At 40.4% G+C, this 27,231-nt stretch overlaps 1 protein-coding gene across 1 annotated transcript in view; it reads left to right on the top strand.

The window, feature by feature from the left end:
• PARD3B (par-3 family cell polarity regulator beta) overlaps positions 1–27,231 on the top strand; it is a 402,224-nt gene that overhangs the window by 301,826 nt on the left and 73,167 nt on the right. Inside the window, exons 20-21 of the mRNA XM_035330820.1 lie at positions 995–1,105; positions 19,469–19,765. Coding sequence (XP_035186711.1) covers positions 995–1,105; positions 19,469–19,765 — 408 coding nt within the window. The remainder of the gene's footprint in view (positions 1–994; positions 1,106–19,468; positions 19,766–27,231) is intronic.

Consider the following 27,231-nt stretch of genomic DNA (forward strand, 5'->3'; position numbering starts at 1 on the left):
AGTTTGCAATATGGTATCTTTAACGAAGAAATCGTTACTTTTTTGTACGTACTGTCATTGATTTGCATGAAAGGACACGTTAACTTACATGGAAGACACTCATCTTTTATTTCTTACAGAATTAAGAATTTCAAAATGGGGAAGAGGTGGGGAGGTTTTTATACTTTTGGGCCCATAATTCATAAGCACATTTGACATACAACATACTTGACCCCAGTATTCTGTCTAGCTCCATCAAAAATGAAATGTAGCTCCCCGGTTGAGTCACCTTTTCCAGGCTGCATAAAACGGGCTGTTATGTTATGCAACGTAACATATCTGTACAACGTATACAACAGTGGGACCCTAGATCTGACTGGGGTCTCTGGAGAACTTTCACTGCATAAATATTAAAGGATAGTACATCCCTAGGCAGAAAGGAAAACCCAGAAGTACTTTAAAAAGAGATCTTAAAAGCTGTCTAGTTTTGCACTTTCAAAATATATCAAGATTTTATTCTTTCCGAATGCATCATTATTTAAACAAAGAACAAATATTTAAATTAAGACCAGATATGATTAAGAGATAATAGATACTGATAAGAGCAGAACGTGTGGTCCAGTCTGGGTTCTGGCACCACAGCCACTGCAGATTACTTTCATACTTTCAGAGAGCTGTCCTGCAATAAGAAGAACCTTCAGCTACTTTAAAATGTGCAATAATAGTTTAGTACTGCAGTGGCTTGCATTTTGGGTTTGGTGGGGCTTTACTGCTTTCTCTCTCAAGCAGTATGTTTCAAAAGTTCAGGAACCAAATCAATTCATAACTAGTCCTTCCTATTGCACATAGCCCATTTAAAACTGAACTTCTTTTGTAATGTGGGATCTATGAGTGGTCAAGATAAAAGCTCACAGTGTTGTGATTGCCTAAAATTTCAGTGCTTTAGGATTGATAAGTACTGTTTTTTCTTCTGGTAATTACTTCCTCCTGACTCCTTCCTTGATATCTTAAACAGATTTGGAAAGAAAAAGGAAGATAAAAGTGGGAAAACAGATCAGAAGGGGAATCCAAAGCATGATGTACTTAAAGAAGAGGAGTTGGAGAAAATGAAAGATGAACGTGAAAGGTAAGTAAATCGTGTCAGCGTTTTTGTTCAGCAGATGAAAAACTGATCCAGTACATCAGACATCTTTGGCTTCATCTGGCTGTGCCGTAAGATGGTAGTTTTTGGACTTAGGTATGTTCTTTACTGCACAAGAGTTCACTGGCTAGCCCCACGTTGCAGAAGTGTCTAGTCAGCAAATGCTGAGTGGGCAGACACAGTGGGAAGAAAAGAGGCTCAGTTAGTTAGAGTCGATCTGAAGAGTTAGAGGCAGGGGTCTGCTGGCAGTCGGGGGGTGGGAAAGAGATGCTGGGCAAGACAAGAATCTGAGGTTCGTAGGCACCACTGGTCATGTGTCAGCAGTGAGTTGTAGTATTTTGGAGGTAAGGCTCTGACACTGAAATGCAAGGAACCACTGATGTGAGTAGCCTAGTTCTCTTGTTCGTAAAATGCTCCGGTTTCATGCCCAGTTTTATCGTCTTCATTATTTTTCCAGACAGAGAGAGTCTGTAGTTTTCTCCTTTCACCCGTTTCAGCTGCTCAGGGTTTGGGGTTAGTTTATAAGTCCTGACAAGGCTCAGCAGACTTCTCTCTCCACTTCTCTCACCCAACTCATCTAGGTGTCCTTCATGATATGCTAGTGAGGGTCTTTGCTCCCTTCGGATGGCTGCTGTCAGAAAAGTTAGAGCCCGTAAATTGCTGGCTTTCAAGAGGTTTCTGCAGTTGCTGCAAGACTTTCCAAGCTGTAGTATTATGGGTTGTCAGTGCCTAGGGAAAGCTTTCAGAGGTTTATTTCCCTCAAGGGAAAATCCTGCTCCTGGGTGATGGGAAGGAAGCAGATACAGTTCATTCTGGGAGTGCTGGGTCCTTCCTTGCAGTACAGGCCAGCCTTTGTGGTGCTGATCTGTGCCCAGGGAAAAGATATCCTGCTTTCATTTGAGTCATGCAGTGCATAGTCAGCTGTATGAGTGGAGTGGGAGATGATGAGATGAAGAAAAAGAAACAAATCCAAGCCCCAATCATTGAAGTCTGCTGCTAATATTTATTTGACTCATTTTAAAAGCTAGTATGGTATCCAATTGCCACAGTGCTGCTACTTGCTGCTACTGGATATGCCTAGCTTGTGTTTGAAGTATTTAGTTCATCCAAGTTAAGTAGTGTCAGGAGAAACTTTGTACCATTTGTTTTAAAATTTCTGTATCACGTCCTTGATTTTGCCAGATTGATGAGTGCCTTTATTTTAAACTGCTGACTCCCAATTTGGATACTGGCAATTTGAGAGGTATGTGTCCTTCATTTTAAAGAAGCCAGTGTCTTTTATTAGGATCCTGGCAAGCTAAGAAGCATGTATTCCATCTGTTAAAGGGCCAGTGTCATTTAGTAAAATGTTGGCAGGCTGCAAGTAATGAACCCTTCTGTCTAGAGGTCTAACATTCCAGTTGGACATGAGATAATTGTTCTTAATACTCCTTTAGTGTTGTATTATTTTTTTTAAGTTACAGTTGCTGATTGACAGTAACTTGGTAAGACTGCATTAGAAACTGGCAGCTCAATGTCTTCATCATTCTGGTTTCTCTACTAATGATTTCAGTTGTGACCTGGAAGAGTTTGTGACTGAAACGGAGAACAGCAGGTGTGTTGAGAAGTGGATGAACCAAGATGATATTTTTAACTCACTTATTTGCCTCTTCTTCTATAATGCATGAAAATATAAATATACCCTATTTTCTATCAGGTAATACAGCTTGTATGGCTTGAGGATTAAAATTAAAAAATAAAGGGGGGTAGGGAGAGAAGAGGAGTGAAGAAAATCTCCTTGCATTATCCCCAAAGCTATGCAACATATGCTGTAAAAGCAGTCACTTCAGCTTTCTAAGTGAAATAAGCATGGCAGTATATGTATGCACATGGAAGAATGTCTACAGGCTGACTCCTGAACCCTTCTTGAATCGTAAGATGGAAGAGGCTCCATCTTCCCTGGAGGAAAATTAAATAAGGTTCTCATATATGGGTAAGAACTGTTTGGGAGATAGAGTAAAATCAGTGGAAGAAAATGTTACTTGACTTAAATATAATCCAGTCCTTTTGTTTTGTTGTTGACTGTTCAGCTAGTGATGATACTTGGTAAAACACTAGGCAAGTTTTATAGCTCTGTCTCAAGAGTTAGTGATTGTATAAAGTAATTGAATTCCAAGATTTTAATGCAGATATTGGCAAAGAAAACCTTGTGGCACATCCACACCATACATCTTCTGCTTCTATGACTTCACTAGCTACAGTTCTGCATACTTGGTTTCATCTTTATAAAACCAACCATTACTTAATTTTACTAAAGCATCAGTATGCTTTCAAATCATATTTTCAAACAAGTTACGTTAAAACTACTAGGAATGTAATAGTAGAACAAATGGACTACAGAAATGTTGATAGAAATGTAGCTTTTGTCCCTTGATACCCATGAACAAATCCTCTATTTAACAGTTAGAACAAAATACAAATTGCTTTTCTGACATCTAACCTTTTTTGAATTAATTTAAACACATACCTAATTTTACTTTTCCAATATTAGCTGTCTAAGTAATTTTGTTCAGACACAATCCCAATTACTACGGTTTTAAAGTCAGTTTGTTTGCTTAAACTTCAGTCTTCTTGAATGCTGCCTGCCTAAATATTTCAGAATCTGTCATACTAACTAATACTTAGCATTTTGAATGTTATTTTTTTTCGGAGGCTGAACTGTCCATTTTGGACACTAGTAGAAGAGGTCAGAGTAGCTGATTTTTGGGCTGGGTGTGACAGGATTAAGGATCAAGTGCATCTTAGCAGCTGTGGACCTTGCATGATTTTAGAGGTTGTTTTTTACATGCACTGTATGTTTGGCAGATCTCAAAAAAAAAAAAAAAAAAAAAAAGGTACCAAAAAAAAAAAAAAAGGAATATTGTTCCAAGATATGTTCCACCTGAGAAATAGTTTTCAGAAAGAAATGCATTTCCAGTTTACAGGAGCAGGTTGTCTCTTGGGGTTTTGCAAAGTTTTTTGTTGTTGTTGGTTGGTTTTTGTTTGTTTTTGATTGGTATTGGATAGGTACAGTAATATCTCACAGAATTCCAGAGACAGGCCTGCCATAATTCTGTATTTCCTTGTACACAGCCTTTTCCCAGAAATTTTGCAAGATTTACAGACATGCAGAAATGACAGATGTGATCACTGCATGATTATGGATTGGCTGTGTAGTACAAATTCAGTGACTCTGGCTCTGACATGAAACATCAGATCTTATGGAGGTGTGCTTGCAGGAACATAAGTCCATCGTGCTCAGACTAGGCTGGATTTACTGCTTGCACAGAGAAAGAATTGTATAGTGCATGTGCAACAAGTCTGACACATCCAGAATGTGTTAGATCTAGTAGGCGTATGCAGACAGAGCATACAGCACTTACTCTGTAATGCAGATGCTTCCCAAAAGGATTGAACTTGCTGCACATTGGTCCACAGCACAGATTTGCCTGGCAACCCTTTTATGGGCCACCAAGTTTCAGACTTGAACCTTAAAAAGTGAAAATAAAATGAGTATTTCTCTAGCCTAGAAATTCTTGTTTCCATTCCCCATCTTTCAGTCCTCAGTACAACTCTGTACTGTACTGCCTTGTAGCTGCAGTTCTCTGAAGCAGCTCTGTATCCTGCCCTAAAATGCTGACATCGTTATTATTTTTTACTGCTTGTATTCCCTAACAGTCCCAACCAAGGTGAAGGTCTCATTGTGCTCATTGCTGTTAGGGAAGCTTGGGCCTAACCCCAAGCACTTACAGTTGAGGTAGCAGAGGCAAAATCTGCCAGGAAAAAGAAGTGTCCCATGGGTGGGAATATGATGTGCAGGCAGTGCAGCTGCTTATCCAGGTTCCTAAAAAGTCCCTGTCAGGCTAGGAATTTGTTGCAGACCTCAGCCCCAGACCTCCTTTCATTGCAAAGGCAGTACTTCATTATATGACTGCTACTTCTGCAGGCTTCAAGTGGTTAAAGGGAATTTAGGATGTTAGGCATTCCTCATTTAGTAATGGCTTTATCTGTGTCCAATTGAATATGAAGTCAGCACTCCTCTGAATTTCACAAATTTCTTCTTCTCCCCCTGCCTCCCTTAGCTTTCCTTTCTGCTGCAGCAATGCAAAACCACTGAAACTTTACTAGAGAAAGTCAGAACTTCATGGCACAGCTAGTTTAGGAGGAATGACTTAGCTTTTGATACAGTTCTCTGAGGTGGTGGTTTGTCCTTCCTGAGACCAGTCAAGTGGTTCATTGGACTGAGGCCCTACTTCAAATAAGCTCAACATTTTGTTCCTGCTTCAAAGACTTTGGCTGTAATAAAACATGTGCTCCAAAGGTCTAGAATCTGCCCATAAAAGGAAAAAGCGAATGCTATGTCTGAGGTTTATTTTGATCAAGCTGACTCAAATCTGTATTTTTAGTGCATTCTGTATAAATTACTCAGAATCTATCATTTTAACAATAAGATGTTCACTACATTATTAAACACTGGAAGGGATCCTGTTTTCTTTCCCTCAAAACAAGATTTCTCTTCCTCCCTACTTCCCATCTTTTTCCCACTCATCTGGGGTTGCCTTTAAATTTTCTGAAGTTTGAAAATCTTCATAAAACAAACTAGATAAATATATTAGGCACTTGAGTTTTATACATAATAATTTGTTTGCCTTTCAAATGCAAATAAAGTGACTATAAATGAAAGAAAACTATTTTTATTTATTTATTTAGGATTATCACGCAGGAATATTCATGCTGAGACCGAAGTCTCTCTTCTAGCAGAGTAGAACATTTTCTTCACATACATATATATTTCCTTCACATAAAATTTCACAAAATATGGCACCCTGTTGAAAACGGGGTGATTTTGATAAGTAGCATATCATACGTTGGTGAATATGGAGGCTCCCTATGTAAAAAAGAAAAAAAAAAACTATACTCTGCACTTGGTCAGAGGATAACTCGTTTTGTTCAATGAGTCTTAGTTTTTTACTACATACTGGAATTAACTGAGGATTTTTTTAAATAGTATTAAGTAGTCTAGTGGAATGTCAGAGAAGCAGAAAGAACATCTGGCCCTTGCTTTCTGAATGTCTGAACTGAATGCTTAAGTTACAGTATATCTCAAATTTGGGTAAAATTAAATGGTTTTAGTTTTTGTATTAAAGATTGAGTTGCCTTTACTTTTCAGAAGCCTTCCAGAAATTGAAGAGAGCTTCTCTTGTCTTATCAACTCTGGTGCTTGTTGCCTGTTCCCATAGTTTAAAAAATCAATACATATGTTTTTGATATTTGGCAAACAGAGATTTAATTCTGCAGCTGCAAGATCCCTGTACGAAGGGAATGCATCTTACAGAAATAAAATCATTTAGAGACCATTTCTATATGAGCGAATACTTGTGAGTGAAACTTCATTCCATTTCTGTTAGCAGTTGCTTCATTATATTTAATTACAAACAATTTCTGTGTTACTGGAAATCAAAATGAAGACGAGAATAGTTGCAGCCACGGCAGTGTGGTATGAAAGCCAAATTGTTCTGAGTCAAAAGTTGAAACTCACTGTTACAAAAATGGAAGTATGACTTTTAAATGTGGTTCATCTCAGACTGCACTCATACACACAAAAATTGTTATCAACCCCATGTAGTTTTTGTGCTTGTGTTACAAGTCTTGCAAAGTCTGAAAGTATTATTATGGCTGTTAATAGTTTATATTGATCTCTAGTAAAATGTTGGTAATTGCTCTTCTCACCATTCAGCTCTGTGCTAAACCACGTTTTGGGGACTCTGAGTGTGTGCATCATTATTTATTAAGGGTTAATCCAACACAGCCTATCTCTTCATTGAGTATGCCTGACTTTGCAACACAGCTAGGTCCTGTGGTTTAGACAAAATAAAGTGTTGGATGTGATCCCAGTTTTAATACTCCCAATTTATTATAACCATTGAACTCTGATCAGATCACGGATTGGATTGGATCCCAGTTTTTTAAATGTTTCAATTTATTGCTGGCTTGCAACCCTGATAAGAATACATATTTGATTAAAGCTTCAGTTTTCAAAAATTCCAGTTAATTACTTTTAGATTCTTATTAGATCATAGTCGTGTAGTATGGTATGTTGAAGTTATGAAAAAGTTAGTGGATGATGTTGCATAGGTCAAGGTCATAGTTTCATTTTTTGCTGACAGTATGAAGTTATCAGATTTCTGTTTATTACTGTGGCAGCACTTGCACTGGACAGGAGGACAGATTAATCCCAACCCACTGATTCTGAATGATTCTCGTTGTAGATCCGCTGCTGCTCTGCATACCAGAACATGTTATAAAAGACTACCACTGAACACTGAGAAACTGATGCGTGGTTATGAATAGCTGAGGTAGATGACTCTAGCTTACCTTTCACAGGTTGTGACATGGAATTCAGAACCAAACAGCGATTTGTGAGCTCCTTCATGTGGCTAATCCACCGCTGGAGGGCATTTGTATTGAAACATTAGGCTGCAAGTTGATCCCAGAATGTCCTACCTCAGCATTTAGCACTGAGGATGGCAAAATGGCACATGGAATTGGTCCTTTTCTTCAACTATCTCAGTACTGTTCCGTGTATTGGAGATCGCTGAAAATAGCCCTCTCCAGATGTCATAGCCGTGCCCTCTAGGTAAGACCCAAAATCTCACCCAAGCGTCTTTGGTTTGCTCGTCATTGAGGCACTGGTTTCGCTTTGCTCTGGAGACCACTTTTCACAAGCTGTGCCACCTGCCCACCTAACTAAGAGGTCCGAGCAGCCCAGTGGCAATGGCCTGGCTCTTGCTTGTGTGGATGTGCCAGTGCAGTGCTTTCTGGATGTATGGGAGTTTTATTCCTTGGTGTTTTAAAAACTTTGACTGTAAAGCAGAAATACTGTTATTAGAAACTTTTAAAGACCAAACTAATACTGTGAAACTGGCCAGTGTACTAGCCAGCCTGGGTAATAGAGTGCTTTCTAGGAGACAGACTAATCTGGCTTAGGGATTTCTTAGATGCAGTATGGACTGTAGGTCAGCTCTTGGCCTACCCCAAAATCAATAAGAGCATAAGAATGACTTGGAAGCTGCATTTCGTACCTTGCCCTTCCAATTGTGATTTATGACAGTCTATCAGAAGTCCTTGGCAGGCACTTTGAAGTAAAGCCACAGCACAGAATTCCTGTTCCTGTTTCCAGTGGAAAAAAATGAAAGTACAATTCATGGGGATGGACAGGAAGTCAGTTTGGATGTGTGATTCTCCATAGCAAGCTTAAACCAAAATAACTGAAAAGCTTGAAGTCTCTGCTCAGTCAAAGCTGGGTTTTGCTTTCTAGTCCAAGACTGGCAATTAGGAAAAAATAAATAACAACAAGAAATGTGAAGCCCAGACTGACAGATGGAGAATGTTCCTGTTCTTGAACAGGGAGATTCTGTTCAATAGGTTCCAGGTTTGATGTCTGTAAATGTAGAATAAGGAAACAGGAAATACATCCTATCATGTGGAGCTAGGCCTGCTCCTTCCACTACTAGTATTTAATTCAAATTAAGGCATAGAATGTATGCAGTTGCAGAGGTGGTTATGCAAACTCATGAGGTCTTGCTGCACGTGGTAGGTACCTGTGCAGAGATGTCTCAAGTATATTGTATTACTACAGTATTATAAATAATTAAATCTGCTTTCTTTCCTGAAGGTGATAGGGCAAAGATGCTCTTGAGGCGCATCTGTTGCGCACCTCATTGGCATGTTGAAGCTTAAAGAGGCCACATTTCTGCCTGGATTTTGATTTCTGGAAAAAAGTAATGTGACATAGATTTAAAGCCAGCTGGCTTAGGTGTTAGTAGAGGTGTATGACTTAGTACAGTTGAAGCTGAACTCTCTGCCAGATCCTGTGTCATCACATCCTCCTTTTGAGTTAATTTTATATGCTAGATTCAAGGTTCATCAGGAAGTGCTGTGATCCCAGGTCTCAGGTGATGTGTGGGCCACAAATTAGCATTGAACAAAGTTCTGGGCCACATGTGGGTGGGTGAATTCAGAACAGAAGGTAGCGGGTAGGTTCTGGGGTTTGGAAAACATGAACCTGCATTAAACTTCACGTTACGTGGCAGACATTTTATTGAAACCCAGAATTGCACAATGACTAGTGTGAGGCATGCAAAGTACTTACCTAATACAGACTCTGCTGTCCTTCCTCAGGTATGATGTACAAAATGACTGACCTATATTTTTTTACTGAAAAGAACAAATCCTATCAGCCTCAGAATCCCTTTAAATCAGCATAGACAGCTAGGCCCACAACTTATTTCTGGTCTGCAAAGTCCCTGCAGATACAAGGTCATCTTACAGGAGGAGATTGAAGTTCCTGAAGGCATCAGAACATTTCAGTTGAAAGATACTAAAGAAGGAATTTTGACAAACCTGGAATGATTCCACTATTTAATTTTTTTTGCTACAAAACAAGGAACATCCTGTTGACAAGAGACTGGTCTGTGTAGTCAGCCTTGCTTTTTCAGCAGGAGATTGAACAGGGTGACCTTTAGAGGGTTCCTTCTACCCTATTTTTTTTTTTTAATGAAATGGGCACTTCAGAAAATAACACAGGATAGTTACAAGCAGAGAAAATTGCATAATGTGGTAAAATACAGCATTTAATGTGACAATTTCCTTTTAGTAATCTGGGACATTTCAGCAAATGCAGAACTAATGTAGAAAAAAGAGAGCTACTGAAACTTTCTTAGATTTAGCAGCAAAAGTGAAGTTGTGCTCGTGCTGAAGTTCACAAGCAGAAACGCACTGACCTCATTAGAACCAAATTTTTTCTTTACAGGTCAGGATCCTGAGTGACTTGGTGATCACTCCCTGTCACCCCTGAGATAAATGGAAGAATATTGAGCCATCTGTCTTTTCTGTCCAAAGCTCACACTTAGTCATCAGCAAAATTCTTGTTTGTGGTATGAAAGGGCTATGTTTCATCTTCAGTTTGTCATAAACTTAGACTACGTTGACCATAAAATTTCCTTCTTACTGTTTTTTATTCCCCATGTTTCTTTGCTTACAGCCATCGGTTAATTCAGCATTATATGGAAGGCATAGGGTAGTTCTCCAGAACAGGAAGAGTTTTGTGTTTAAAATTTGGTGGGTTTGATTGTTGGGCCATTTAATGTTTGTTGCAAGATCTATCTTAGCCGAAGTTAGTCTCTTACTCCTTTACATTTGTGAAATGCTTTTTTTTTTTTTTTTTTTTTAATTTCCAAGACTGTTTCTGTTCTTATTTACAGTTACAGATAGTAATTACAGGGAAGAAGTTGTTCAAATCCAGCACAACAGAATGAGATAGAATGGAGAAACACTTGCATAGTTTATGGAGAGGATGTTTTTGACAAATATGCCTCCAGCAGAATGCCCTGAAAGATAATGCTAAGTTATATACTGTTTGGGTTTTGATGAGTCCATATCAGATGTCCTCATGGATATCTGTTGTTTTATTTTATTTAGCTGTAAGACTTGCCTACCTCTAGAGTTTTCCTAGATGATGATTGAAAAAATACAAGTGAGTCTTTACCTGATAAAAAATGCAGGTTTGAATCAGATTATTAATGTCATTATAGACCATGCCTGTCTGAAAAATGATTATGAAATTTAAAAAAAATTAAAAGCACTATACTGAAATTATTTCCTCTGATATTCAAGTGAAATACATCCATTCCCATCAGTGATTATGGCTTATGAATATCTGAAGGCAGGATGTTTTCAGTCCACTATTATGTAAATGAATGAAAATACAATATTTTAGTTACCAAAATATATTTTGCTAGCAGCTAGAAAGAAATTAAAACATTAAACCCAATGGAAATCTAAGTGACCTCCTGCAGAAATAGGCTGCTTTCCTCTAGACAACCCGTTACTCAATATATGTATGAATTAGGTAAATGAGAGACAAAAGCAGAAATGTTATGTAAAATCACAGTTGAAGTATTAAGATACTAAATCAGATGTAAATTGAGTAATCATTGCGGTATGTAGATCTCAGGGAGAGTCACATGAGTGGGGAAAAAATCAGTGCAGCAGCTTTTATTCTGCTGTTCACAAGGAAGAACCAAATGAGTGGGAAAATGTTTAGCATCTCAATGATTTCAAAAGACTTAAAGATCAGGTTCTTTTTCAGAGTTCAGGTACACCTCAAACTGCTTGTACTCACACTCACCTGCTCTTATTCTGCCCCTCTTTTGCGAACAGGATAGAAATTCTCCCAAAAGACCTATCGCTCCCTGTTTCTGTTGCATGTTTTATCTGTTGTTGTTATTCTTCCTTCTCCCCCAGGAACATCTTTCATTGACTTAGCCAGCATCTTTCTTATTCATATATACGTTTGCTCTTCAACAAAGACTATTGCTTTTAATCTACCGTACAAGAAATGGTGCTGTATTCATCTTAAGTATACAACAAGGTCCCTGAACCACTCAGTATTTCACTATTATAAAATACACTGTTTGGTCAGCAAGTGTATTTTCTGTCCATTTGTGGTGTTTGACTACTTAGGTTGGCACCTTGGGGCTTAAACCGCATCATTCTTTGTACTCTGCTCAGTACTAAGCACAGTCAGTGCATGGCTTATTAAAAAAATAATATATATATATATAAAAAAAAGTAGTAGTACCATCACAGTAGTACCATCACAGTAGTACCATTACTAGTTGCGATCAGGCCCAGTCAGCATGGGTTTATGGAAGGCAGGTCCTGCTTGACGAACCTGATCTCCTTCTATGACAAAGTGTCGGGTGGACGAGGGAAAGGCTGTGGATGTGGTCTACCTTGACTTCAGCAAGGCTTTTGACACCGTCTCCCACAGCATTCTCCTCAAGAAACTGGCTGCTCTTGGCTTGGACTGGCGCACGCTTCGTTGGGTTAGAAACTGGCTGGATAGCCGGGCCCAGAGAGTTGTGGTAAATGGAGTCAAATCCAGTTGGAGGCCAGTCACTAGTGGCGTCCCCCAGGGCTCGGTACTGGGGCCGGTCCTCTTTAACATCTTCATCAATGATCTGGACGAGGGCATTGAGTGCACCCTCAGTAAGTTTGCAGATGACACCAAGTTAGGTGCGTGTGTCGATCTGCTCGAGGGTAGGAAGGCTCTGCAGGAGGATCTGGATAGGCTGCACCGATGGGCTGGGGTCAACTGCATGAAGTTTAACAAGGCCAAGTGCCGGGTCCTGCACCTGGGGCGTAATAACCCCAAGCAGAGCTACAGGCTGGGAGATGAGTGGTTGGAGAGCTGCCAGGCGGAGAAGGACCTGGGAGTGATAGTGGACAGTCGGCTGAATATGAGCCAGCAGTGTGCTCAGGTGGCCAAGAAGGCCAACGGCATCCTGGCTTGTATCAGAAATAGTGTGACCAGCAGGGCTAGGGAGGTGATCGTCCCCCTGTACTCGGCTCTGGTGAGGCCGCACCTCGAGTACTGTGTTCAGTTTTGGGCCCCTCGCTACAAGAAGGACATCGAGGTGCTTGAGCGGGTCCAAAGAAGGGCGACGAAGCTGGTGAGGGGCCTGGAGAACAAGTCCTACGAGGAGCGGCTGAAGGAGCTGGGCTTATTCAGCCTGGAGAAGAGGAGGCTCAGGGGCGACCTTTTCGCTCTCTACAGATACCTGAAAGGAGGCTGTAGAGAGGTGGGGGTTGGCCTGTTCTCCCACGTGCCTGGTGACAGGACGAGGGGGAATGGGCTAAAGTTGTGCCAGGGGAGTTTTAGGTCAGATGTTAGGAAGAGCTTCTTTACTGAAAGGGTTGTGAGGCATTGGAACAGGCTGCCTAGGGAGGTGGTGGAGTCACCATCCCTGGAGGTCTTTAAAAGACGTTTAGATGTAGAGCTTAGGGATATGGTTTAGTGGGGACTGTTAGTGTTAGGTTAGAGGTTGGACTCGATGATCTTGAGGTCTCTTCCAACCTAGAAATTCTGTGATTCTGTGTGATCACTTTTGTGCTTTTCCTGACACAAGAGGGCTTACACCACCACTTCTGAAGTTCGTGGGCTGGAGCAAATTTCACATAGCATCTGCCTCCAGTTCATGTTCTTGCACCAGTAAGCCAGTGCTGAAGTAGTGCTCCTGCCCCTGCTTTCCATGGGACTGTCATCACACAAGTGCTTCTGGTGGGGCTTGTGCCGCTGAAAAGCTGTGAGCTATTTGAGACCCTCTAGAGAAGTGTTCCTTGCCAGGCTTCATGCTGACAGGACATCCCAGAGCTCATGGGGAGTGCAGGGGAGACATTTAAATGCCTCAGGAAAGATTGTGCTTTTTTGTCACAGGCATATTTCTGGTTGGTTGTTCTGGTATTAAATGAAGCTTTGCAGCTCTCCAAGAAAAAGCCCATGGTGTCTCCTGGGCTGAGTTCCCCGCCTGTTGAGCTTACACTGTGATCAGACCTAGTGGCTGTTGGTGCCATCGAGGAGCTTCTCATGTCACTGAGTAGCTTCTTGTGCCTCCTGTTGGGTGGCAGACACCCTGACCCTTGCGTGGGGGTGGCAGGACTGTTCCCACGGTGATAGCTCACTAGGACTGGTGTTGGGCCTCCAGAGCTGCAGGCTGGGTTGCATCCAGTATCTGCCTGGTTGCTCCCCGTTGCAAGCAGTCTTTGGTTTCTAGAGTTTTTTATGACCCTGGCCTTCTTTGAGCTACTGTGCTGCTCACACGAAGTCCTGCATTTTAGTTTTTCTAGAGGTTTTTTCCACATTGGTTTTATAAGGTTCAGCATTTTCTTGTTCCCTGCTCCCAACCCAGCTACCCACCCAGCCTCTGCCTGGAGAGCCAAGAGGTGATGAGTATCTGGTGTGGCTTTTCCTGGACCTCTCATTCCATTCCTGAAAGCATTCCTGGGTGTGCTCCACAAGCCGCTTCTGCTCCACTCCTTTTTTTTGGAGTTTTCTTGAGGTGGTCCCAAGCTCTCCCAGCAGCTGCCTCGCTCTTCGTGAGCTGCTGTCTTCTGAGCCAGCTTTTGCCTGTCAGTATCTCTGTCACTGACGGCAGGCTAAAGCATTTTACATTGTGTTTGTCACAGGCGGCGAATACATATGTGGTCATTGACAGTAGCTCAGCAGAAACACAATAACTTGTTAAGCCACAGTAACTCAATCGTGTGTCTGAGCTCTGGGCTGCAGCTGGAAGGAGCTGTTGGGGCTGTTAACCCTTTTGTGGCTGTTGCACTCCTGGTTTGTGCATCTTTTCATGGAGTAATACATGCAGTCAGTGTATGTGCTTCGCGTGGGTACGTCAGGTAGGAAGGTTGAAAGTAAATGAGAGGATTTTCTTGATTTATATTTCTGGGGGTGTGCTACCAAATATTGCATGAGGTGTCAATAAATGTTTTCAAAATACTGTGTCCCACTTTCAGAAGTACATGAGGCATATCGGATACTGTCTTCATTTAACTCCTAAAAGTAGCGTGCAACGTGTTTTGAAAATGTTGCCTATAGTTTTATTCAGCTTGTATATTTTACCAAAGCATATTTTTCTACTGAAATGATTTGCTGTAGAGAAGGGTTCTAGCAATAGCTAGTGGGTCTTGAAAGTGACAGAAAAGATGAAGATAGGATATGTGTTGGATGCTGTTGAGAAAAAAGGTAGGTCACAGGAAATAGAAAGGGCATTGCTTGATGCAGCACTTCTGTTGCTTGTTCTCGGGCTGCTTGTGTGCAGAGGTTGTGTTTTTACAGAAACACAGCTAAGGGAAGTTGATGTAGTTGTCATGCAGTGATTTAACTGGAGAGCGTGGTGTTCAGGTGGCGGAAGAGAGCAAGCAGGCCTGATACGGGATACCCAAAAGGAAATATATTTAACTTCCCTTCATTCTGAGAGGCTTTTTTTCCCCTTCCCTCATCAGGAAGTTTGTAGAAACTTCAGTGCTACACTAAATTGTTCAGATGGTGACCTGTGCCTCTCCTCATCTCTGGTTTCACTGCCAGCATCGTGGTGCTGAGTGACATTTTATCTTTTGTCACAAGTTTGCACCAGTTGTTTAACCAGACCCATCCTGTGCTTCAAGTCTTGGGCTCTCTTGTAATTACTGTTTGTTCATAATAACTGTAAGCTGGCTGCTATGATAATTGTGTTGATTTGGAAGGATTTTTTTTGTGTGTTTTTGTGGTGGGAAGTAAAGACAATGCTTTTTCAGATAGGGAGAAGTGCAGAGGAAGATGCAGAAATGTAAAACCAATAGAGTGGGACATAGCAGAAGTAGCCTGCTTAGTAGGGTTGACAGAGCATTGTAGGAGAGATAGAAGAAATTCAACATTTATTTTTTTTATATCTCAGTAAACGATTCCTGCGCATCTACTGGGACGTGCTGCAGAAAAAAAAGATTGTTTTAAAACTGGGTGAAAACATGATGCTGAAATACAGCGAGCATATTTAAAACTACAGAAAAATGCAAAGCAATTTCCAAGGTGAAAAATGTAAGAGAAGGCCTGGAAATAGAGAGAATGAAAGAATAATCAGTCATCTGGCAGTTTGTTTCCATATATTTGGACATTTGGATTGAAGTGAAAAAGAGATCACAGAGCAAACTTTATAGATTTGTGTGGAAGGGTAGAAAAGAAACACAAAATATTAATGCAGTTGTAATAGCTGTGCTGAAAAGATGAAACATTGATCATGAAAAATTTGACATAACCTGGTATTGGCTGGTCAGTATAATATAGAATGGAAATAATTGTTCTTGAGCAGGTTCAGCTTACAATAGTAGAAGCAATTGGAGGTTACATTCAGAAGAAGTTGAAGAAGGTAGTCTTATTTACAGGAACAAAAGGAAATTGTGGTGACCTAATTCCGGCTTTTGTTGTGCAGAATATACCAGTATTGATAGCAGAACAAATTACTCTCTCTGTCAGACATGAAAGCAAAATTCACGTGATGCTGCTGTGATGCACTACTCTTTTGCTTTCAGATAGGTCTTAAGTACCTAGGGGGCAGGTGATACATTAGTCCAAAGAATGTTATGTCTCCTCATTTCTGAGAAAATGTTGGGACTCGTCTTGTGCATGTGTGCTATGCCTTCTGCACTGGTGTGTGAGAAGACCATTCCTTGATTGCAATGTCCTCCTGATTTTCTGCACTCTATCATCTCACATGGGCCTGTAATAATTCCCTGCTGTGTGTCATGAAGCATGTACCTCTGCTGATATATTCCTGTACCAAGGTCTGTGTTAGGCTTTTTGATCACTAATTGAGGCATAAGCCCTTCAGTTTCCCAGGTTTTTAAGAAGGTTCAAATAATCTTTTTCAAACTTCATCTGAAAGGCAGAAACAATCTCAAAGTGCCTTATGAATTTTAGTAGGTTAAGAGCAGGATAATGAGAAGCAAGGACTGCTACCAACCAGACAGAGTTACTGAGTGCAGGAACTACCAGTTATTTGTGTGAATTTTTTAAACAAAAATAGATAGATTTTTACATTTCGAATGTAATCCCACGTGGGACATGTAAAATATTAATCCTTCAGCAAGAGGGTTTATCTTGAAGTCTCTTTATGTATAAAAGATGGAAATCAGCAATGTAGACCTCCCTCCCTGCTTCATTGATGTCTGAGGCCATATCTTCAGTGAGAGCCCACCCCCATCGTAGTACGAGTGCTCTTGGTGATGAGCTACCTGGAAAATTTGTTTTTCGCGCGAATGGACCAGGTGATAACTTGGCCACAGTTTCCTTTATGTGAATGATGAATGTGTTTTTTTCACACATGGGCAGACTGGCTTGCTTCACAAAACTCTGCTGTATAATCTCTCTTTTATCTGTATTCACAAACCCTTGGAGGATAAAGACTTCTGCGTGCTTTCAGCTGCTCTTTAATTATTACTAATTTGCTAGCGATGGTTTGTGGTTTAGATGGAAATGAATGATGACCACTACTTTTTTGTTTGTTGTCACATGCAGCTCATCCATGATGACTTTTCTCCCCATACCGTTGTCCTCTGTTTTATGAAGAAAAGCATGACCATTACCAAGGTCTATACCACTGTCACCATTAGTTTTACCAAGAATAAGTTGCACGTTCCATCGTTCTGTGAATTCCATTAAATTCTCACCATCTCAAGAAGTTGTCAGCCAGATGAGCCAGAGCAATTGGCAGTAAAATGAGAGAAGATACACCTTGCTAACTGAATTTATCACACATTGATGCCAGGCTGTGCCCTCCATAAGATTCTTCTGAAAAATTTCCCTTGCAGATAAAGCAAGCATTGTGCAGAATTTGTTACAACTTCAACATAGTGGCTTAGCCTGTGAGAGTTTGCACATGGTGCTAGCACCTGTCCTGACCTGAACCAACATTAGAATGCACAGCAGGGAGTGTGTGTGGAATTGAAACCTGAAGCAAAGGAGAAGTAGGGTGGAGGGTATGGAAGGAGGAGGAGATTGTACAGAGAAGAGAAACTCCAGGAAGAAAAAAGGAGGAATTCTTAGGAAGCCTAAGTGTAGAAACCTGAGAGGTGTCAAGGATACACTTGGATTATAGCTTATTTCTTGTAATTGACCTTTAATCTCTAAGAATAATGCAGCAGATTACATTGAGGCTTTGCGAGTCCTTTTAATGAAAAGTTAAGAAAAATTAAAGAAAATGAACTAACTGGGCTGGGATCAAGAACTTGAAGAAAAGCAGAAATGGTGTATTAGGGAAATCTTTCTCTCCTCCTAGTCTTCATAAGAAAGTATTTCAAGAGAAAAAAGGTGATCTGCTCCACTGAGGAAACATGGAGTGCGTAGCAGGCATCTCCTCTGTCAATGGCCTTGTATCATATGCAGGCTCATCCCACTGTAAAGTATGCCTACATTTTAAGCATTAAAAATTTGCCCTTTTATTTGGCACCCTCACTAGATATGTCCTCACATGGATAAGGGAGAGGTCTAACTGAAAAGCCTGCATGGTGCACATTAATGTACTCAGACATATGTGGAGAGAAGCATGTTGTTCTCATTAGAATTATTTGTGAAGCTATAAATCATTTGAAAAGTAATAAACATTTATTTTGATGATACAATTCTAATGGAAAATAAGTGGCATGAATCTCATTCTCCACTTAATAGCAGCTGTCTGCCAGACCGGATCATCAGCACCAAGCTCCTGATGTGCTCTTCTCTTCTTTCAAGGAATTGTTTTCTCCATGTCCATTCAAGACTCTTCAAAACATCTTCATTTTTCACTCTGCAGAGTCCTGAGGCTTTACTGAGGCAACCAGGTCTGCTTACACCCTTTGTACTTATTCTTCTTTGGTACAAATTATACTATTCCTTCTATGCTGATGCTGTACTTCAGATACAGTAAACAGTGAATGTTGGCTTCTTCTGTCAATCACTGCATTTCTGTATCTGTCTTCCATTCTTCATTTTTTCATCCATGCTTCATTATTTTCTCTAAATGCTATTTATTACATACTGTGATCAGCATTCTGCTTGATCCATCTCACAGCATTTAATTATGCAGTGTTGAAGAGTAGCTGAGCAGTTAGTAGAAGTTGCACATGCCTTGCTATAGGTTGTTGGTTTTTTTTTTTTTCCTTCAGCATGAATGTTAAATCATTGAATATCAGCTGAGTTTGAAATTTACCTGAATATGTTTTACTATTCCAAAGAGATTACACAATGGCCCTGATTAGCAGCAGCATTTTGTAATACCACTTAAGGCTTTATCACAGTGGAGTACTGCCAGTAATAGTCTTTAATTCACTTATATGCACCAATTCATCTCTGTCAGGTTTCTATTAATTTCTTTGCTGTTTTACTTTTTCCCTATCCTCTATATAGTGAGGCGTGATTTCCCCATCTATTCAGCCAAAATAAAATTAAAAAAAATTAAATCTTCAGCAAATGAACTGTGGTCCTTTGATTTGAGACAACCGTGCTATCTCTCCATTAATGTTCACATTTAATCCACTTTTCAAAAGTTAGTTTATTTATAAGAATCTGTGTGGGTCAACTGTACAAGGGACAGTAATAATTTTACTGGCTACTTTAGATTAAATGTTTCAGAATTGGGTGAGGTGTATTAACTGCAAAGTGGAGACCAGCTGTAGAATTAAAACCATGTGTGTGCATGGATATGCATATATACCTCCAAAAAGCCACCATATTCAGCATTGTGTTTTTTTTTTTCACCAGAACAATGTCCACCTTGGTGACAAAGGTGATTTCCAGAGACAAAATGTTGTGTGCACCATTTTGTTTCATCTGGCACCAGTTTCACTGCATCCTGGAAGATCTCAACAGTTGGAGTTGGAGCTGATGCTCCAAATTTACATGAAGAATCAGTGTCTGTGGTCGCTGTTGAAGCAGATCCAACTGCATGTTTGTTCTTTGTTTTTCATTGTTAGGATTGGTGCAAAGCATCAGGAGTTACGGCAAAAGCAACTGAGAGGCCTGCTTGATTATTCCACTGGTCCTGGAGGACCTGACATTGATGATGATGAGGTGGATCCAAATTATGCTAGAGTGAATCACTTCCGAGAGGCTTATCCAGCAGCGAGCATTTACAGGCCATCATCACCAGCAGTAGCAGAAACCTTTGTATATCCACGTGATTCTGCTTCAGCACCAATGGAGAGGGAGCACTTGGAAGGATTGTATGCAAAAATAAACAAGCAGCACTACCCACAAGCTCCTGGTGACAGGTAACATTGCCACCTGGCATTAGAAACAATAATAGCTTGGCAGAGGGGAGATTGGGGCTGGGCAGGGAGGCTGTTCAGGTGCCCCAGGCACCTGTATTTACTGACTAGAAAGCCATGGATTTCCTCTTAAAACTGTAATTTGCTCCAGCAATGCCCCTAAAGCATCTGAGCAAGGCAGCAGTCAAACAAAAATCATTAAAGAAAAGTCCATATTTCACAAACAGAATGAATGAACTGACTTCAGTCCAATTTCTCCCCTGCTGAGAGAGTGTTTTTCCCTTTTTCACTCGGGAAAAGTTCTTAAAGTGCAGCAAAAATCATCTCTGGTTTCAGATCCCTTTCGATCCTGCTGATCATCAAATGCCTATTAGTAACAGGTTTTGTACGATAACATGATATATTGCATATGTTTACAGTTTAGTTTTTCCCAGCTGTGTGATATTATGCACTTTCAATTAGGCTGGGGAGAGGACTGGGAATCATGGCATTTTTATGCAGACTGTGAAGTGTGGCTTCACAAGACTGATTGCCTTTCACAGCCTTTCCAATAACCAAGTGGGAAGGAAAGAGCAATTTTTAATCCTTACTGTCAAGCTTCCAGGTTGATAGCACCAAAGAAAGATGGTCAAGTTTTTCCCTGGGTTAAAAAGAAAACAAATTCTGTTGAGGTGATGATTACCCACCATGATGATGGTTTTAAAACTGGATGCTTCTGGAATTTGGGGCTAAAGGAACATAAGTCTTCATTAGTATCACGGTGTTAACGTATTGATGCTGGGTTTTTCAAACTAATATCTGAGTGTGTAGGCATTAGAGAGAGGTGTATGTGAAAAGAAGAACCGACAGCGAATGACATGGGGGACTTGAGGAACTGTTTATGCTTTGAGTTTATGCCCACATATGGGTAGCGTCTCCCTATAGCCTGTCTGTTCTGTGTGATGCCACACTTGTTAATTTTGGGGTAATACATGAGCACAGATACAGGAGTGATTTTAGTTTGTGGCATCACAGTACTTCAAAAATGTGTGCTGAGTCCTTATTATAAGTAGTGACAAAATACTTCTGAGGTAAATATAAGTGTGTAGCAAGGAATGGGCCAAATATCTCTCTTTTTCACCTAAATACAGTTTGGGAGAGACCTTTCCAAACATAATGGCATAGCTAATTCTCTTCTTCTGTATTGTTAACTCTTCCCCTACTGCATAAGGGTGAAGTGGGTGAGATTAGAGGCAGTGATTGCAGCTTTTTGCCATCTGAAGTGTTTCGCTTTCCTAGAAAAGGCTTTAGGTGATTGTTACTGAAGTCGCATGAACATCTGTATGTAGTGAAGGGATCAGAAACCAAGTTCACGCTAACTCAGAAACCCAGAGCTGAGTATTACCATCAGGAGGGAGTCCAAATTCAGATTCACGGATTTTTCAAAAATAAGTATATACAGATGTAACTCAGCATGGGAGTAAGGCACTGTCATAAAGGTTGCTTCATAATATCAGTTTTAACAGAGACTTTACAGCTTAACATTTTAAACATGTCATCAGTTTTGAAGTGTGGTTTATACATTGTTTTTCCATGCAGCCAGGAAGAAATGCCCAAGTCTCTCCCTCTGGCCTCTTTTGTTTGATTGCTTATGTTGTGGCTGTAACTACACCGAATAAACTCTTGACTTGGTATGTGGACATGATCGCAATCCCATCCAAGTCTGGATTCAGTGTTGAGATCCTGGATTTTACTGTGGATTTATCTGTAATTGCATGTTCTACCACGATAATTCAGTGAAAAACTAAACAAGAAAAAAAAAGTTACCTCATATCTGACCTATGATCAGAAGTCATGCTGAGAGGCTCTTCCATCTGTTTTGGTTCTGTACTGAAAGACAAACAGTCCACAACAACTTTGCTTTGTTGAATTTCTGAGGCTTGTAGATAGTGTTTAGCCAGATTAGGAAAAAATAGGAAATAGGGGATTTTTATTAGACTGCCTTTGTTCTTTTTTTAAATCCTTATTTCCTTTGTCTCAGAGACAAAAAGGTTGTTGTTACTCACCAGCAGAAATGTGCCAAACCTGAATAATTTGATGTGAATTTATGCAGTGTGTTGTGAGGTCTCAGCCAGCAGTTGTTGAATGTAGTGGCAACTACATGCAAGGAAATCTTCCTGTGCTAGAGGGAGAGTACTGAAAGGAGACAAGAGATGTGGAAAGAAAAATCTCTGGGTAACATGTTAATTACAAAAACAAATCTGCTTTCAAGGGTCAAGTATGAAAACTGCCTTGTCTGCCTCAGAATGATGGGAAAGGGTTATAATGGATGCTTATTAACCAAACCAAAGTTATTTTGCATTTGCAGGGTTGGACATTTATCAGTGCATTTGTCATGTAATAGCTCATGTTTTGGTCCTGCTAACGCATGCATGCTCTCTCAAAGTTTTGCTATTAATTGTACTTCAGATGGATGGCTTTTTCTCCTGCCTCTGACTCTCCACTTGTAATGTAGCGTGTAGAGATTTGATCAGTGACTAGAGTAAATGCAGCTTGGGGTAGAAGGGGGTTTGAACACAGAGAGAATACATTATTGCATTTTGGTCTGGAAATTTGTTATGTGTCATTATAACAGAGAATTAAAACTCATTATTTGAAACGGTAGGTTCACTTTTATTTTCTTTTTGCAGAAGAATGCATTAGCATAATAAATGGCTTGTAGAATTGGAGGCCGTTTGTAAAGAAAGAAGCTTTGTGGTCAGATATGTGCCAGTCACCATTCACATACTTACCCACCTTCCCTTTTCTCATCACAAGTCCATCGAGTGTCCCCAGTGTATTCTTCTCAGTAGATTCCCAGTTTAAACTGAGAATCTCCCACAGAGATCTCACTATTGCAGAAAACAAAAGCCTGCAAGTGTATGAAGAATGTTCCTTTAATCATTCTGAAGTATGTCTGCTGCCTCCAAGCACTGCTGCATAGGGCACACACAGACCTGGTTCACACTGCTCTTTGCATACTAACGTCCCTTTACCTACAATTGCATCTGGCATCTCAGGGATTTCTTTGCCTTGGTTTGTTTTGAGGGGTTTGCTTTGTCTTATTTTCAACTGTTGTGTAACGTTCCTCTGCACTGCTTCACAATTGTTGATTTTTATTCCAATGATGACTATATTCAGTGAAATAGATTTAATTTTTTGTGTACATTTTACTGAAAGCTTTGGGATTCCTAACTAAGAGAGGTGCTATATAAATGTAAATTGTCCTTATTAATGAATATAGAGAAAGCATTAGCATGATCGGTGTATTCTGTGAATGTTAAGTTAAAGACAGTTAAAAAAAAAAGATAGCAAAATCACACATTTCATTGTAAATCAAGCATTTTTCAGTTTATTTGTAATTAGACACAATTTTCTGTAATGCAAATGCCATCCTAGAGGATGGCGCAGCCTGCACAGGCACCTTGTGCAGCTGGGGAGCTCGTGGGTCTCTGCTGGAGACGCTGTACATTTCCTCAGCCTGCAGCAGAGGCTTTGCGGTCTGTGGCCCATATGTTCCCGAAACGAGCGGTAAGTCACATTTCTGAGTTTAGTTATCAAGGCTGTACCATGACAGTGCTAAGTTGCACCATGGCAGAGCCTAGGTGTCAGACCAAAGCCAAAAGAGCATATGTAAAACACTTCTATCACTTAAATGTCAGGCATGTCACATGTTGTAACCCTTTCTCACGTTTTGAATAAGCAATTTCCTTTTTTCCTCCCTCGAACATGGTGCTGTCAAGTTTATCCAAACACTCTGAGCACATCTCCTGAAAGGTTCTAGAGACATGCTCAACTTATTTGCTCAGCCCAGAACTATGAAACATTTAAAGTCTGATGCCAAACTCTTTGCCAAGTATAATTCTTCATTTATTTATGTGTCTTATCTTGGGGAATTTCAAAGTGCTGGTCTGACAAAAACTAATACAGTTTTCCTTTGTCTAGCAAGAATACATTCAGAGCTGTATCTTGTTGCAGATTAAAAAAAAAAAAAAAAAAAAAAAAGGAAAGAAAGAAATCACTGTTTTATTGCATAGGAGTAGAATCCAAAGCCCTGGTCTGTTCCAGCTCTCTGTTTTTGGAGATGCTTGGGTCCCACTGTAGAAGATATTATGTAGAAGATCTTATCTCACTATGGAAGATTGTACAGTGTTAATTAATTAATCAAAAAATGGATCTTCCTTATTTCAGATTTAAAATTTCCTCATGGAAATCATGCACTCTTCCAACGCGTTCAATCTAGCAAAATGCAAAGTTGTAAATGAGGAAAACTATCCCTCTGCACAGCCCAACCTGTGCCCCTCACATCCCACCCTCAGAACCGGTCGGAGGCATGGGGGAGAGGCAAGACCCACTGAGCAGTCTGCCCTCCCCGGGAGAGGATCAAAGACAAATAGTGGTGTGTATATCCTGAGAAACTAAATGGTAATCGTAAGCTGTGTGTAAACTTCAGAGGAAAGTGAAAAGGATCCACAGTTTTGAAATAAAACAAATGGAAAATTTTTGTTCTAAAAAGCAGGCTAAATGCTCGTCTTTTGGGTAGGTGTAGGTGGCTCCTGCCCTGTTTAAAGCAAGGCCTTAGCAACCCAGAGCTGCACAGAAAAGGCTTTATTCAAAAAGTGTAAGTTAGGGTTGTCCAGGTATGTCACTTGGCCCTCAGCCTGACATGAAGGTTTTTTTTTCTCAGTACGGTGCAGCATGGTCAATGCCTAATGTCCCTCTACAACACCTTTTATCACTGAATAGAAAAAGCAAATTCACTGCTAGAGGTGTGGGGGCTCTTTTACTCAGGAATGGCTACTCTTTAAGGTGGATGTTGTGGAGGCAAGATAGAAATGGGATGAGGCTCCGTGTTGTAGAGGAACAGAAATGAGATGAGGCTGTGAATGTACTGATAGCATTCAAGAAAAACTACAGTGCAGGTAGAGTTCAAAGTGCTCTTTCCCAGGAAAGATTCCTCACCTAGATCCTTCCAATGTTGGCACCCCAGCCCTGTTGTTCACTTCTTATGGACACCCCAGATTTCACAGTAATCAGGTGACCCTGAGCGTTTTAAAGCACGTCTAAAACAGAAGGACATTGTCAGACTTGAACCAGAGCAGAGCTGCTACTGCCATGTAATGTGTGCATGGTTGTTCGAGGCCACGCATTCTTCAGCAGAAATAAATTCTGTCAGGAATAGTCACAAATCTGCCTACATGCATCCTGCCTGCTAGGGTTTGCATTTGGATCACCTCACTTATTGACAGATGTGTAAAATTTTATATACTGCACTCCCACAACTCCCTTGTGACTCCTGCTGCAGATGCTGGTGAGCCTGAGCTTTGGCAGCTGTGTTAAGCATTCATACGCATTCAGGTTTTTTTCCCCTCCAGCCCTGTCTTTTCTTATGTGATATATTATTGCATGGAATTATTTTACATTAATTCTGCCTATTTGTTGGTAATGTCCCATTCTTTCTGTTGTTTGGATGCAAATGCAAAAGATAGGTCCCTGGAGAAAGAGCAGGTCTGTTACTGGAAGATGAGACCATACCAGAGCATACAGAGTGAAATGCAGATGGTGTTGTCAGCCTCTTAAATGTACAAATAAAGACAAAATGAGATCGTCCATACAGCTGGAATGAAATCATACGGCCTTGCATGTGTTCCTGCCATAGTGTATTTCCTAGCGTGAGCAAGAGATGCTAAATTCTGCCTCATGCAGGATGTTGTTTGACCGAAAGCTCATACTTGCGCCGTTAATCAGCAGTAGAATAATGTGTGTACATATTAACTTTTCTCCGTGCCCCCCCCCTTTTTTTTTTTTAACAAAATGCCATTTAATTTTAAATGCTAATATGTGTCTTGTTAATGAAGAAGCCAGAATTGACTATAAGGTTGGTAAGCTCCAAGGAACAGTGAGGAAGATCATTACACTTCTGCTCGTAGATAGCTATTTGCGAACCAGCTGATAATGTGCAAAATTAAGATTTCGTAAGTGGCATTTTAAATGAATGGTTAATGGCTGAAGATTAATTAAACAGTCAGAGTTGTTCAAAAGAGAAGCTGTTAAAATCTTGTTTATAGGCCAGTCACTTGCATACTTAAAGTGCAAACCTTAATGGCATGTGGTATTTCCATTTAGCAGGCAAGAAGTGTAACTAGGATATTTTTCTTGAACAAGGAAACCTACCTTACTGGATGTACTGGATAGATAGATGGATGTGACATTGTGTGCTCTGTTTTCCTCCTAATTAATAGTTGTCTGGTAGCAGTATAGGCAGTGAAATGCAAAATCCTCTGGGATTTTGGTAATCCTAAATAAAATTGCTAAATCTTATTTTAATTAAAGTTTAAGGGACATGGTTAAATGTGATGTGGTTCTATTTTCCCACTACTGTCTCCAAATAGCCTGTTCTACTTCGTACTCTTTGGGGTTTTCAAAGTGCCCAGCTTTTCGTTGCTCCAGGTTGTTTTCTGTCAGAATGAGTCTCCTCAGACCCATCATTAGCCTTGCAGAGTTGCTTCAGCTAAGGGGGGGGGAGGGAAAAAGTATGTTTTCAGTCAGGTTTATTCTGTACTGCAACTCGGGTTAAATGATGAATGTTAACGTAGTCCCATTTCCCTGACTGAAGAGAAACAACAAGCAGAAGGTCCGTATGTTGCTCACTATTCAGAGGCTTGTTCTTCCAACACGCTGTGATCCAAGAAACTGTTTTTCTTATGTTTTCCCCTTCTCAGCCCGGTTCCCAACTCCTTTTGTTAACTCTCTGCTGGTTTTCCGCTAGCTTCCTGACATAGTCATTTTGGCTTACCATCTTCTAGCTTCTGGATAAGCAAGAATTTCCAGAGAAAGCCCTGATGACTTAGCCTTGTGCAAGCTTTGCTGTGTAGCCCGGTGTGAGGTGAATTTACATTGCTGACCTCAGGGAACTTGTACTCTGTCCAGAACTGTGAGTTTCAAAAAAAAAAAATCCTCTCTTAAGGTATTTTTTGAGCTCCTACTCAAATGTATAAAGAAATGTGCAAAGTGAAAGAAAAAGATTGTTCCTTTCACTGCAGTGATAGTCTTTGTCTAGTAAAACTGATCAGTAGATGAGGGTATGGGATTCAGTCTGTGCATATTGTGTCTTTCCTTGGAGGTGGAAGAGTGCTGAGAGATATTTTCTGAAAGTAAGCAGTCAATAATAGGTTTTCTCCTCATTTTTCTTCAGGAAAAAAAAAAAAAATCTACACTTATACAGATGACTGCAGCAGAGGGAACCACGGAACCCACCAGCATTGCCGGGGGTGGGACGACACCACAGACCCTCCAGCATTTCCAGGTTAAATAGCCACTAGGAACAGTGCAGTAATTTGGGGACTTTCCAGCATGACTGCTCATGTCCAGGCATAGCGCTTAGATTTGTATGGTGTTCACACAGCTCAACTCTGTAAGGGAAGCCTTACAGTGGAAACTGTAGTGGTCTG

This window comes from Oxyura jamaicensis, chromosome 7 (genome assembly GCF_011077185.1).
Source record: "Oxyura jamaicensis isolate SHBP4307 breed ruddy duck chromosome 7, BPBGC_Ojam_1.0, whole genome shotgun sequence".
Lineage (NCBI taxonomy): Eukaryota > Metazoa > Chordata > Aves > Anseriformes > Anatidae > Oxyura > Oxyura jamaicensis.